We start from the raw sequence: 15830 nt of genomic DNA on the forward strand, positions 1-15830 counted from the left end.
TATACCATGGTCACTTGCCAAAGAAAAGATTCGGACCATTAATTTACATTTTCATGCGTTTTACAATCAAAATATAAAGTTTTTCACGAGCCATAACTTAGTTTCCCTGGTAACGCCTGAGGGTTTGACTAATACCTGGAACAATCATTACTCTCCCGTAAGATTCTTATGCAACGGAAGCGTTGTTCACTCCTCCAGTAAATAGGACTGACCATAGATACGACTTGGCAACTGGAGATATTCTAGTCCGCTCAGCGATGAGCCAGAAAGCTAAGGCTATGCTAGCAAGATTCAAAGTCAATAACATTGCATACGGTTGACAAACAGTAAATATAATTTGACAGTATGCTAGCTAACACGATTAGCTAACTAACCAGTCATGTCATTGTCCCCAAATCAATAGCAAGATTTTCACGAACAAATGACCGGCCGTGTGTAACGTTACTGTGGCCGCAGCCTGAAGTAGAGAGTTGAACAGCGTATTCGCGTATCAGTAAGTTTAGAGGGGAAGTGAACTTTCTGCAGCTTGTGTGTTACAGTCGCCACCCAGTGGTGCTCAGAGGATAAGACACTGAAGGACTGACGGACTGCACTCAGTGCTGGAAATAACATATTAAGATTTGATACGCCAGCTAGCGCATTAATTTACAGCGGTGAACAGTCAATTTGACTGGAACTACTTAGTAGGTGTCCATATATCAGGGGTTAATGGACACCCTGCAGCCAATCAGAATCGAGTATTCCCCCAGACCATGGTATAAGTGTCAATATCTCATTACCTTTCACTCTTTTGCTTCAGCTGGTGTCATTAAAGAGGTATTAGATCTGTACTGACCTGCCAACCCTTAAAACAAGTAGCAGACACATAGTGGTATATACAAAGTATTGAAGCGATATCCTCTGTGAGAGCAAAAGAATCCAATGTTCCAAAGCAAATGAGTGAAAATCTATTGAAACTTACAGCAGTCATCCCATCCCTTTCATATCATTCGTATAGGGTTTTATTGTGAAATTCACAAAATATGTATATACTTGAGATTGCGGCAAACCGGTCCTGCACAGTTGATCTCAATGGCACCAACATGGTGGAAAGTGCAGCTCAGTGAAAGAAAGTTTGCCGAAGAAGAGAGATATTAAATTTTTCGAACCTCCAATGAATAACCACTGAAATCGGCAGAATGAATGTTGTTGAAACCAGGTATTTGTTTAAAAATGTCCATTTCTTTATGTTGTGACTTTATGTTTCTTCTGGTTAATCTTTCTATTTTGCTTAGACTCTGATTAGGTTTCGACACAGAAAAAAAAAACTTGGTTAAGATCATATTTTGGAATGAAATACCTGTTTTTGTCAGCATACCACAGCTGGAGATGTCCTGACTTCTCTACAAAAATATTTGATTGTTGTCACCACAAATGGCAAAAAATGGTACAGAGGTCTCCTTAAGAATATCCAGTGGATTCATGGTTACAGTATAAGCCTTGGTACACAGTCTCAAGCTGTGGTCAACATGTAATATAAATGTGATATTACACGTACAAATGTGAACATATCAGTTGCAGAAACATTAACGGCCAATTAATTTGGACAAATATGCTTCACCACAGGGCCCCGACCCACCGGCAAATTCCATTGTCATAGTTATTTCCTGTTTTATTTTGAAGTTCTGTCCTCATCTGTCAGTTTTTGCTTTTAATTTTCTCCCTTTTTTAAAAAAAAGAAACTTGTTCCCGTCCTTTTGCTCCTCGCCTGTGCTCTATTAGTTAATCACACCTTGTGTATTTAAGCTCCTTGTGTTGTCGTTGTGAGTCCATCTGGTCTGTTTTGCCCTTGTGTTCCTGTCCTGTTTCCTTGCGTTATTTCTGGTATGTTTTTTGTTTCGCTTTATTTCTTGGTTTGGATTTCCAGCTTTTAGTTGCTAAAGCTCGCTTATTGTTCCAGTTACTTGCCTGCCTGTGTGTCTACAATAATAATGAACATGTAAAAGTTATCAACCGTATGGTTTTAGCTTGTCGACAAACACTATGCTAATTATACACAATAAATAAAAAACGTAATTCTGATAAATCTAAAAAAAATACAGAAAATATTCCGGTTTGGCCTCGGATATGTCATTTTCTAACCAACAGAGTTTATAAAATGTAGTATGATTATAACATCATTGATATGCAGATGAGATACACTGCATCATTTGGATTTAGTTGAACTGAAATCGTTTTAAAAAGAGACGATGGAGAAAAGACAGAATGAGCTCAAAGGTTCAGCACCATGGATGTAAAAAGAGGCGCTGTATGGCCTCAATGTTTCAGGACCACGGACAGAGACACACAGACGCTGCGGCTGTCTCACAAGTTTAAATCCCTCATCTCTAAAGTTTCCAGACTCACCTTGCACAGAACTGGACTTGAACTCTGAACATCACAAAGATGGCACATTTGGGTGGTCAATAGAAACTATACTAAATATTAAATTATTTAAAAGAAAAGTTGAAAGCAAACACTCTGTCATTAAATCCTAACCCAAATGCTGCACAAAGTGCACAAAACATTTCTGGAGCTTCTTAAACAAGCTCCTAAACAACCGAGATAGATGGACACTACGTTTTAAGACAAACAAATACCACTGGGAAGAAAATGTATTTGAAAAGATGATATTCACACACTATCAACACACAGCTCAGTGGGTTCACTGACTTCAGTTTAGAAGTATATTACAATGCTGTTTTGCTGTGAAGTTCCAAAATAGTTTTGTAGACGACAAAACGTCTCCTGAGTTTCCATCAGCACGAGGGTGAGGAGATAATGACTGAAATTTCATTTTTGTTGAATTTGACTAAATTTCACCCAAAAAACTAGGACTACAATAAATAAATGCCATGCTTTTCAATCAGGATTTCCCTGCAATTGCTTACAAGGTGGCAAATACCAATGATCACCTGGAGTAAGCTCTATGTAAGCTGAATAAACAGTATATGAGCATGGATTCCTTTGCTTCGACACAACTGTAGAAAGTCTCTAAAAGTCAGAACAAAGTGCAAAACTGCAAGTGTGATTAAACCTACCAAACCAAACCAAACCAAACCAAACCCAAATCAGAGAACTAAACTATTACAAAGTATACTTGAAAAGGAGATCGAGGATAAGGGTTCCTCCAAACATTTCTCTACATCGGTGGCTATTTTACAAATTATACAAAAGATTATACAAATAATCGTTCCTAAAAATTAACAACACACTTGCCCTCCATGATCTGCAAATTAAGGTTGTTCTATTGTGACTTTGAAGCTGCACAAAGCTGCCATCAATCTGAAATACCAGCCAAAAAAACCAACTTATTAAAAACCTTACATCAGGTTTCCGTGTTTCAACTGGACACACGTTTTATTGACATGTATAATGTATCCACACAACCCACGTACATAACGTCACATTGACGCACCTGAAGGGAGGCTTTGTCACCAGATTCCTGTCTATAATTACATAGCAAGAAAATAATGATTATTTGGCACGTGTTGTTGCAATTACGTTTTTTCCTTTTTTTCTTCCAACAACTTTGCCTCAAAGAAACGCTGCAGCTCTTATCTTCCTACACAGAAACAGCCCGTGGCAAAGAACACATCCACATTTATGTTCAACATCCAAAAAGGGAAAACAATTAGAACGTCTTCAATGGGTGCTGTTGGTCTTTCCTTTTTGTGATCAGCGTGGTTTCATTCTTCAAATTTGTCCTCTGTTCAGCTTTAAACCTAGCTGAGAGAAGATTGTGGAAGTACTGGCTGGTTGTATATGTGCGTGTGTGTGTGCCCAACCAGCCAGATTCTCAACAGGAAACGCACTGGAAAGTTAACACACGCGGAGCTTAAAGTAGCTCCACGGCCCACGCCGCGGCTCAACTTTCCGCAAACTAAAGTAGAGATGTAGCTCGAGCCATCACATCGGGATATGCTTTCAGCTACTGAGGCCACCGTGTCTGAGCAGTCAGTCAAACTTTCTCAAACAACCGGGCAGAAGTTGCAGCTGCTTTGCCATCAAAAGTTACGGGGAGGCAGCCGTGTGAGACCGTCGTACACACACCGCTTTGACGACGACTTTATTCCCCGAGCAGCAGCAGCAGAAGCAGCAGCAGCTCTGGAGATGGCAGCAGCTAAAATAGTGATTTACTGCGGTGGCATAAACCAGACTGGCCCATCGTTCTTTCTGTGCCTCGACCCCTCCCTTCGCTCGTCCTTCTAACCCTTGTGTCCACAATCCCTCCGAGAAAGACAAACATCGATCCGAGTTACAGCCTCAGTCTGTGGAGACTCACCCCGGTCTGCATGCATATCTATACAGCACACACCCACGTATACATAAACACACACAAGGCCAGCCTTCCTTTCAGTCTTAGCCCGCAGCTGTCTTACATCACATATATGCATCTTAAATACATTGTTATACATTTCGCTATTTCAATTACAGTTTCAGCTGATAAGAAGAAATGCCATATCATGGGGTGAGATTGTCTATTTGCTGATTTTGTGTTGGCAGTTCCTCCTGCAGGATCTGATATCGACATCACGGGTGGTAAGTTATTCTGTATAACACGTGTTTGACCTGAACCATGTTTTCCTGATCCGTGGGTCGGCAGCCACTGGAGCCACGTGAGGCTCTTTCGCCCCTCTGCAGTGGCTCTATATATTCTGTATCTTTCTTTTTTTGTTTTGGCTGTGGTTTTACTTTTCTTTTTTCAGTCATTTAATCAGTTTCATAAGTTTTTTTTTTTATGGATCTATTTGCTTTTATTCAGGCTTGATAACAATCTCTCTATTGTTATCATCGTAATTACTTATTTTATCTCGTCCGTATGTATGTGACCTCAGGACATAAAAGCTTTAAAAGAGCTTAATGATCAGTTAATTTTCCCTGAATGAACAACATAAATATTATTACTATGATTGAAATGCGAGAATTAAGTACCCAACAAGCATAAGTAGACCACTGCAGAGTAGCCATATGCCAAAATATTGATGAATGCTAATTATAACCTTGCTAGGCTGAGGTTGTGTTTACTTGAATATGTTCTGCGACTCCAGACAGATTTTCGAAGTCAAAAGGGGGGAAAAAAATTGACCTTCTCATAGTTGCTGACCCCGGTCATTAACCGAACCAAGTGTTTTTGTTTTCTAAACCTAACCAAACCGAAAGGAAAAACAGAATATGATAAGTAAACTTAGTGTAAGTATATTAAGTGAACAGTATATCGATATGTTCCAAACAGGATACGAATCCCAGCCCTTCAGGTGAGAGTCTCATACTTTACCCTTTCAGCCGTAACAGTTTGCTCCAGATGTGGACTGGAGACCGTCACATTTTTTAGTAGCTTGTTGGAGAAACACCAACACGGTGATCTCAGATACCCCCAGCAGCCCCTGGTCTGTTTGGTTGGTTATGTTATCCAAGTCCTCAGATAAGTCCTGTCAGAGCCTCTAACTCCCATCAACAGCTTCCAGGCAAAACAGCTTACTTGGAATAAACTGAAGAAAAACTTGGAACCTGCACAACTGCACTGAAAAAAAATAATTCAGCTACATTAACGGGAAAAAAAAAAAAAAAATGAGGACGACTTCTCAGTGACTGACAGGTGATCTCTGGCAAGAACAGAGTGGAAACACCACTGCAATTTCTTAGTGCCAAAGATGAGGAGGAAATGAGAGGAATATGGTAGACTGGCACTCAAAAACAATTTTCACTGCCACCTATTCCCATCTATCATACCCTGAGTTTCTGGAGATGATTTGGGGGGTATTTAAGAAGTATGTTGCCATGGAGTCAGTTAGAAAGCAGCGGGTTACAACTCTAGCGTATGTCTGTTTACGTCTTGGGAAATTGGCACCATTAAATGTATGCAAATTCTGTTCTATCCGCAATTCTATCTACACACAACTCGATTTCAAATAACTATAAATATGTAGCATGTTCCTATGATCTCTAAGATAATTTGTTGACATTTATCCGCGATCACGGGTAATGATATCATATCTGGAAGTGTGAGTCGCATTGAGTTCAAACGTGTTTCACATCTGTATGTGCAGATATGACTGAGTTATGATGCCGAGGAGCACTCATTTTGACACAAATTTAGTCATTAGGGTGCCGAGTGTTTCAAAGTACCTTAATTGCCTCCGTGAGCCGTGCATCACATCCGCTGGTGTTGCACCAGTTGTTGACCGTGCTGATCAACAGGCCAAATCAATGCTGCTGAACTACTCTGAATAAATCAACAGGGAAGCTGGAGCCAACCATCGATCTTTTATTTCTTTGCCGTAAGCAACCGACCGATGTAAACTAAAATCAAACTTTTTGTGTAGTTTTCGCATCTGTATGTTTCAAAACTATTTCCCTCAGCAGTTTTTGGTCGAGTGTGGTGTACGTGAAATGTGATTGACACTTACCCAGTATGGCATAGTAAAAAGGGAACTGGGCGGGGTCAGCTGAGTACTGGGGGAGTGCATAGAGACCACCGGGAAGGGAGTTCCACAACAAGCGGCTTCTTGACACATGGGAGTCCACACGGTCCTGGATGATCTGGGGCGACAAGAGGAGGTGAGGGAGGAAAGCGAATGAGCAGAGAGACAAGGATGCAGGAAAATATAAAGGGATCAAAGAACAAATTATGACACCAGAAAGGCAAATATGAGAGAAAAACAGGATGAGGTGCAAGTGAGGAAGAGGGGAGAAGGGAAGATATGAAGGTGTGACAAGAGGACAACCCTAACCCTTCCCAGATGAGTTACAAGAGCCAATCAAAGGCTATCAACACATAGACATTCTGTATAACACTATTTAATATCATGTCCAAAAAGAACCACGTATCTCCAATGAAGACACTTTGAATTCAGGGATTTCTCTTTATGCTGTGAGAATGTGCTCCTGCCTCTTGAGCTAAATCAGTACTTTTAAAACCAAAATGTAAAGTCAAAAAGCTACAAACAAAGGTTTTTTTTTTGTGATTAAAGCATAAGAAAATGTTTTTGGAGATACATGGTTAACACAGGACGGTGACAACCATACACATGCAACTGATTTTAATGCTGAATTTGGAAGAAATGAAGCTGGAAATTAATTATTATATAGCTTATCTGGAAAAAACAAAAACAAATTGGCACATTGAAGCTGACACAACCTTCCTTGCAATGGCCTCCTTAACCTTCTTCAATTCGAAAACTCATATTTGCAAATTAAAATAGCCAGCTGTTTAGCTGCCGCTGGTGCTTTGGGGAGCTCTCTTTAAGAGGACAGACTCCACAGAACAGACCCCAGACGCTTGAACTGCTTCACTCGGGGCATCAGCTCGCTCCCAACATGAGGAGTCCATTAGGTATTTAGCTAATATCATCCATCTGGCTTGTTACTAAAGGTCAGGTGAGTCGGTGAAGTGTTGGGAGTCTTCAGGAGGCCTCAGTGGGAAGACCAGCGACGCAACCTCCACCTGCTGCTGAGCCTCCGAATACACAAACGTCTCAAGGTCCACGACGAGGATGTCGTTTGTTTACTTTGATTTAATTCAGGCATCACACCGCACTTTTAAAATGATAGAGTGAACTTGAAAACTCTTTTAATAATGGGGCTTTATTATGGACTCTATGTCGATATTTCAACAATACGTGTCGCAAACGCGCCTACCTCCTTTCTCTCTGAGTCTACTGATCTATGGAGAATTGGCCTGGCATTAAAAGGTAGCTCTTAACACGCACGTGCGCGCGCACACACACCACACACACAAACACCTCTCCTGACACCAACTGTCAGGCTCGCAGTATGTGGGACACTACAGTTATCAACAACGGCTCATTTCACCCATTTAGCCTGGTGGCATGCTGGCTCTGAGTGTTTAGCACATCTGGCCAGCAGTATACAGCTGTCAGTGGGCTGCTGTCTAATTTCATACCCTGCTAGCACTGGGCTTTTGGTGGTGCCACTAAAGTCTTGTTTTGGCTGTGATTTTAAGACGGGAAAAATGAGAAATGTTTACATCATGAAGCTAAACAAAAAGTAAAAAAATAGGCAAGCTTAAACATAGAGCACTATTAGGCGGACTTCTTGGAAAATTGACATGCGTTCCATATTCCTGTCGGTTTAATCCACTTAAATGGTTGACGGTTTGAAAGCTTCAGGCAAGTGCAGCAAATCCTTATCTTAATGTCATATGTCAGAGTCAATTCAGCGTTATCTTTGGAGTCACGTTTTTCTTTAGTGATGATCTAAAACTGTCAGAATCAAAGGTGAAATCAGTTCTTCATCCTTTCTTCTTCCTAATCAACTGAAGCACCAGTTGTATGTACTCTTCTAAAGGCCACACGTCAACAAAGAAATGAATTTTGACATAAATTGCTTTGTGTGTGTTGTGGGGTAAAATGCAATTTAAATCTGCAGATTATTAATTATTTTTCTCTTATTAATCAGCCAGCAGAGTGACACCACACAGGGGAAGTCAGTCAGTTAGGGGAATTTGGGATCCGCGTAACATTTTGCCATACACGTAAAAGATTTAATTTCTGCAGCTGGGGGGCTCTCTGCCCAAACAAAAGACATTTGCCAAGTTATGTGAGGAGGGCCAAGGGAAGAATTTTTATTTTTTGTCAGTTATATTTTACATGCAAACACACCTGGAATTAGTCCTCTGCATTTAACCCATCACTAGCTGCACACTGTAAGTATACCACACACACACACACACACACACACACACACACACACACACACCTACACACACACACACACACACACACACACGCACACACACACACACACACACACAAACTGCAAGCTAGGAGCAGTGGGCTGCCATGTCAGCACATGGGGTGTTCAGTGCCTTGCTCAAGGGCATCTTGGCAGTAACCCAGGAAGTGAACTGGCACCTCTTCAGCTGCCAGTCCACTTTCCACATTGTGGTCTGTAGCTGGACTTGAACCGGCCACCCTCCAGCCACGGCTGGATTGGTGTGTCCCGCTGCCTACTACAGTTAGCTTACGGCTAATGTAGAGGGCGAAATCCGGCTTTTGATTGCGGATAAACAATAAGCCCAAATGAAAACAAACGATGAACACACCATCAATAAACCACCACTGCTGATCTGCTGTATCTGACAGGACTTCACATCAGATGTTCACAGATGAGGTCATGTTTTAAAGTTTTTACGAGATTATTTTTATTCTTGTTTGCTGACTCTCTGAACCTGGAGGAAGCAATCGGCAACCACATGGATTCTGTCACAGGTTTAAAGCTGAACTCTCAAGCAGTAAAACGCAAATCTTGGGGTTTTACTGCGACAGTCTTTATTGATCTGATGTGACCAGAAGCTAACAGTAGCTAATGCTGGCTGAAGCAAACTTTACTTAGATATTGCTATTGATATTATATCTAAAATTGTCCTATAATTACTATTTGGTTAGCCAATGTCTCTTTATTTCTTGAAGTTTGATCACTGACATTATGGCTTAAAATGGATCACTGCAAATATAAAAAAGCAACACACCAGCACAAGAAATATACTGAAGGATTTTAAGAATTCAACACAAAGATTAACACCAGTCTGAAAATCTAAAATTGGTAATGCGTTCTCTCAGCTTATGATGAAATGAAGACATTTTTCAAAGTATGTTTTGCAAGATAATTAACCTCAAATTAATGTGGTGAAAAACATTTTTCACACTCATTTCGACAGTACTTTAACCAATTCACTGCAGACAAAATACTAACCTTTATCCAAATAACTGATGCGAGTATCTCAAATTCTGTTCCTTCTGAAGAAACCTGAAGTCCGTCAGTTTAATGTAAATGAAGTGAAGGACATGACGACAGAGCGTGCTGGCGATAATGACTCAAGTATTCGTGGTCGATGTGGGGATGAGTGCAAACAATAATGTGCGCTGCGAGAGAGATCACAGTGATTGTACTGATGTTTATGTGATGATGCTGCTTCCGATGGTGGTAACAAAAGAGGATTATTATCTTCTGTGTCTGTATTCAGAGATGCGAACGGTCCCCGAGGACAGAATCAAGGCTGTGAGGAGGTGAACTAACAGCAACGAGGATGAAATGAGAGGAGGAGGGCGCTTGTACGCCGATGACACAAGTTCATCGTCTAAACTTGAGCTAGCGAGGTCATTAAATGAGCCAGCAGGCGAATACACCCACCCACCCACACCCACACACACACACACACACTCCACCCTGAAGGCTGCCAGCCAGTACAGGGCTCCTTCACATCTGACACATTTATACTTAAAATCGACGTCAATTTCAGGTTGCGTCACGTCCTCCTTATTGTCATTGCCAAGGACGATGGTGGTAAATATCCTTGAAAGAACGTAAAACAGACAATAAGAAGGACAAAGGGTGGCAGCCTGACAGACAGGTGAAGACAGCTGTCATTCGAGGCAGGGTTTTAACGTTGGACATTGATTGGACATTTTCTAGGATCTGGTTTCTATCATCACTGAGAATTTGGGATTACCAGCTGTATCAAGGGCAAAAAAAAATAACTTTTTGATGAAAATAGGCAGTTTTTTGTGCTTTAAACCTAACTAGACACTGAGCACTGAGTTGTCAAAACATTAAAAACCTCAAATTGAACATTAAGAAACACAAATAAAAGTTTTGAAATATCCATCGTTTGCAGAAATGTACAATGCGGACAGTTATTCTGGCAACTGGGTCAAATAAAACATCCGTGGCTTGAAGAAAACCGACATAATGTTTGTCATAATAATAATAATAATAATAAATTTTATTTACAAAGCGCCTTTCAGGACACTCAAGGTACACCAAAGACCCAACATATTGATTTTTGTTTGAAGAATTCATAAGAAGGACCAAACAATTAATAATTTGTCATGGACAGTGATTCACAAAGTCTATAAAAATGTCTTCTAACTTAATAGCTTTAAAAGTGACACAGTCTTTTAAGGGAGCGTGGGGACTTTCTCCACGGGAGACAAAGAAGTGACTTATATTGTTTTTTAATTTCACATTTCTTAAGGTTCAGCTTTCTGTTTAAGTTGTGACAAGACTGTGCTTATGATCTGGCAACGCTTAAGCAAAAACAATCCCCTCGATCCACCCACCGACGTGAAAGTCAGGTAATAAACATGTAATGTGAACGTGGTGTGACACTTTTGTAGAAATGTCAGCACGGTACATACGACATGCACAAACGTTGACTGTTATCAGTGGCTTGCAGAAACGTTACCTGCCAACATGTCGTGTGGGTGTCTGGGGCTGCATTTGACTGCAGTCAAATCGAGGCGGGGCGACCTCAGATGAAAGGTTGAGGTGTTTTATTGTGAAGTCTTATTCAGCAGCTGAGAATTTTAATGCGCCGAATGGAAGTTTTTTCATTTCATATGACTTACAGTTTGTTGAAAAATGCAGTTTTTGAAAAATCAACAAAGGTAACATCGACTTTAAAACACATTCCATTACAAACTATTTTTGAGGTGCCCTTGAGCAGACAAATAAACCCAGAGTTACGTCAGTGGACCTATATGTTGTAGTTATTTGATAGAAAGCTTCTCTGTCTGTGCAGCTTCTGGGTGAAATTGTATGAATATTAAACAAAACATTGCTGGGAAGAGAGAGTGCACATTCAGTTAACCTTCCCTGGATAAAAAAGGTCAAAAAACATAGCTGACAACTGGAAGATTTCTTTTTTTAGTTTATCTTCGGGAGGTGATGTAGCCGGAGGCAATGTGCGCTGTCGAACCAGCCGAAGCAGTTTGGTTGATTAAATAAAGCTCTCCTGACAAAACTAAATCCAAAACTCCCATTAAGACCATTTCTTTCAATCTTACCTCCAGAGTAGTTAAGACGATTTTGGCTACTGAGGAAAAGTAGGCGTCCCACAGGAACTGAGTCTGCTGGCGGAGAGCCAAGATCCTGTCATGGCCCACAGACCGGGTAATGGAGGGAACCTGGAGGAAGACAAGAGGAAGGAGAGCAAAATGACAGAGACATAGATTAAGTTAGATTTCAAACAAAGTGTGTGAGTGAGAGGACGGGAATCAGCGAGTGGAAAAAAAGAAGGCAGCCAGACAGGTGGAGGAGGAAGCATGAGTAATTTTGTGGACATGCAGAAAAGATTAGAGGAAATTCTTCCTTTCCTGGATGCTCGTCTACTCCCACATCTCACTCCGTCCATCAACCAGCTTATCCCCAGGATAGTATGGTGACTAAACCACCTGCTGTCCCTCTCTCATACTGTTTTAACACCTTATGGTAGATACTATAAAGTCTCTATTAGAAAAGGCCATTAAAACAGGTTCGAATCAATGCTTCAGAGCAGTGGCTCACAGCCTCCTTATGTAAAAAGGACCGCCTGCCGTGGTCCAGATGTGTTCTCTTCAATCTTCTATTTAATTGGATGTTATTTAACTCTTACAACACTTGGAATTGTCGATGCTTGGACTTGGTTTCTCATTTCTTTTTCAGTGGGGTTGGTTAATCAGGTTAATTTGTGTCATGTAATCATATAAGTGTATGATCACAGACAAATGTCATGGATGTGAGTATGTTGAAGCTGAGCTGCTCCACAATCTGTCCACAAACCATGGGCCAAATAAAAAAAAATCCATCTGGTAATGTGAATCAATGTGGAGTAGAGCTGATTTTTATTCTATCAAATGTGATTGAATATAGAAAAACATCACAATTTCAATCACACTCGAGCAAGGTGATGTGTTGAAACTGTCTTTTTCTGCCCAATCACCAAACCAAAAAATAGAATTTGCAGAGACAAACATTTCAGGAGATGGAACAAGCGAATGTTCGCTAATTTTGGCTTGATGAAACAACTGTTCTGCTGTTAAATTGTCACCATCTTATTTTCTGTTTCTGTCTAATCATTCCAGTTGTTAAACTAAAAAATTAAACTCAAACTTTATTTCTGTTTGTAACAAAATAGATTTTTGGGTTTTCCTAGTTCGTCAAATACTGGAGCTTTGGGTCTCATTCCCAACTCCTATTTGATGACAGATCACCCATACAGTACTTGAGTAAACGTCTTAAAATATCTTAAGTGTAATTTAAGTGTATAAGTGTATTTAAAAATCAAACTTAAGTAATTTGATGTTGATATATTTAGACTATACTGTATTGTATGGGTCGAGTGGTTATCAGATCAGACAGACTTAGATACATTTTCTGATTCTCGTAATCAGTCTTTTTTTTCTCTAACTGTTCAAACCCCAAGGTCCCCAAATCGGGGGACTTTAAAATATGCAGAACAACCACAGAGCCACTACTGCACTAATTATGAAAGAATATAGTCATATTCTATATTAAATTAAACAGCAGAAGCTGGGCTACAACATGTAAAAAACATGTTTATATGACCCAAACACAGCCCAAACACTACTCAAATAAACAACTAAACGTCAAACTTCGAAGTATTCAAATAAATCTTGTGGTTGCAGAGATATACTAATTTTATTATGGATAAGCAATTTATGAGCAGAGGCCTAGAAAACTGGATTGGGGCTTAAATTAAGGTCCAGTATGTAAGAATTGTGGTTAAAAAAATGAACCAACATTATCAATAAAATATGAGTTTTTACATGATGAAGTTTATGTATCCTGTTGCAGAGATATCTACTGAAGTTAGCATGCTAGCCAGCTAGGCTCGGCCCGTCCTGGTCCAAAGCTTGCGCGCTAGTGATGAAAACACTAACCCTGGTCCCCGAGCTCCCAGTCCACTGTTAGCTGCACAGTTAATTGAGCTAACTAGCTAATGGCAGCTAGAGTTAGCAGCAGTTAGTGGTTAATCTGGTAATGTGCTGCCCCGTATGGGTCTAGCAACTAATAATTAAAATAGTCAAATAAATGTTGTTAGTTAAAAGTACAATACTTATGAGTAGTATTTGAGAGTTTAAAGTGGCAAACGATAGAAATACTCAAGTACAAGTTATATTCCATTACTGGTCATGTTAAAAGACTGTGCCATACATCATACAGTATATTGCTTTTGAAAGGTATTAAAACAACAAATCATCAAGTTCTATTTTGGTGCCTCCATCTGTTCATCTGCCTAAAGGGAGTTCTGCAACATCCGCGTACCAACACACTGTGCAGACCTGCTCGGAGCCTGAATACCCTGCTCTTGGTACACCTGAGACAGGCCGAGGTCCCAGCTCACATTGTCATGGAAGACATGAGCAGCTGGCTTGTGGCTTGCAGCAGTAAAATCCCTCAGGGAGAAGCAGTGGAGGGAAGAAATCAAGGGAGATGAGGATCCTGCCAACCTGACCAGCGAGCTAAACTAACCGATAGGCCAGGAGGATGGAGCAGGATGCTCTCTTGATGCTCAGTTTGGAGAAAACAAACTACTTCCTTGATGAGGGAGGACACGACCTTAACCGGCCTGCTCAGACTGACAATGAAGCCCAAGAGAAGACTGAGCAGCATTGTAGCCAAAGTTCCTCAAGAGCATGAAGAGCCTCATTAGCCCTGGAGAGGTGGTTGATTCGGAGCCCAGGGGGTCCTCTGGTGTCCTGGCCAAAAACCCAACATCTCTTTATTGAAAGATAAGGTGCCAACCTGCCGAGCTCGGCCAACAGAAAAGCCAGTGGGGACCAGAGTGACTGATTAGTATTAGTTTGTCAAGAACAACCAGAGCTGAAACACTGGTCCAGGAGCAGGTCAGGGGACTTTAAATCAAAGAGTTGCCCGGCTCGAACTCTCATGTTGTGAGCAAATAACTTCTCCTCAAGAGCCTCATGGAGCCTAATGAGGCAGTTTTAAGCAACAGTGAGCCAGTATTAAATGTTTTCTTTTTTACACTGATTTTCCGATAAAAATACTTTTCACCTGGATGTTATATCTCGACACCTTGTTCACTTTGCATCAAATTGCTTGTTCTGTCTAGCTAACAGTCTAAAACAAAAAGATATTTAACTTACAGTAATCTAAAACTGAAAAAAACGCACAAACCAGAGATTTTTGACTTCTGACACTTGGATTCATGAGCCCCCTCCAACGCCTAATTCAAGGGCAGTTTTGACCTATCATCCAGGAAACACTGATGCTTAAAAGCCTTCTTTAATTTCATTGCAAATTAATATAAGCACAAATCATTCTGCATAAATATTGATTTCAAGTATTTTAATTACGTATACATATTCCATCAAATTAAATTACACATGTTCAATGTAAAGGGCCACATTTTATGCAAGTTTCTATCATGTTTGAAACTCTATTACTTCTCTGCATAATTCTTGAAACACTTGAAAAAACACATTATATCTATGTTGAAGTTGCCGTTAACTTTATATTGATTAACTAAATAACAACCAACAAAAGGTTAATGTATGTGAGGCTGTGCGAATTTAATTAAATCAGACTAAGTTGTGTAATCAATTCACATTGACACATCATGATATGGAGACTTAATGTAACCATAAATGTGACCCCTTTACATGAACTTGTGTTGCAAGAATTGATTGAAAAATAACATTTAATTAAAATGCTTAATGTCAATGTTCTGGACATAAGTTGTTTTAAGTGAAAATTGATTAACACATCAGAAGAGGTAGCGATGATAATTTTTTTATATTTTTACTTGTGGAACGCTGTTGTTTGCCTGTGAGCCTCGTCTTCTACTGCAGCCTTACCTGTCCTGCCTGTTTTTTTGCATCAGCATGCAAGTCAATTTTGCAGTGACAACTTACATTACCCGGCAGATGTTTGAAATGTGCCCTTCTGTTTGATAAAGAAACAAAATGAACAGAAGGACAGAACATTTTAAGAATGTGCTCATGCAGTGAGACTTTTTATTTTGAATTGTTTACAGCCAGTATTTA

General features: G+C 40.2%; 1 protein-coding gene across 1 annotated transcript in view; it reads right to left on the reverse strand.

The window, feature by feature from the left end:
• The window catches only part of LOC115574023 (exostosin-1), a 339107-nt gene that overhangs the window by 31363 nt on the left and 291914 nt on the right, over window positions 1-15830 (reverse strand). The window contains exons 6-7 of the mRNA XM_030405211.1: window positions 11829-11948; window positions 6429-6561 (exon numbers count right to left, since the gene is read on the reverse strand). Coding sequence (XP_030261071.1) covers window positions 6429-6561; window positions 11829-11948 — 253 coding nt within the window. The remainder of the gene's footprint in view (window positions 1-6428; window positions 6562-11828; window positions 11949-15830) is intronic.

The sequence above is a fragment of the Sparus aurata genome, chromosome 22, assembly GCF_900880675.1.
Source record: "Sparus aurata chromosome 22, fSpaAur1.1, whole genome shotgun sequence".
NCBI classification, from domain to species: domain Eukaryota; kingdom Metazoa; phylum Chordata; class Actinopteri; order Spariformes; family Sparidae; genus Sparus; species Sparus aurata.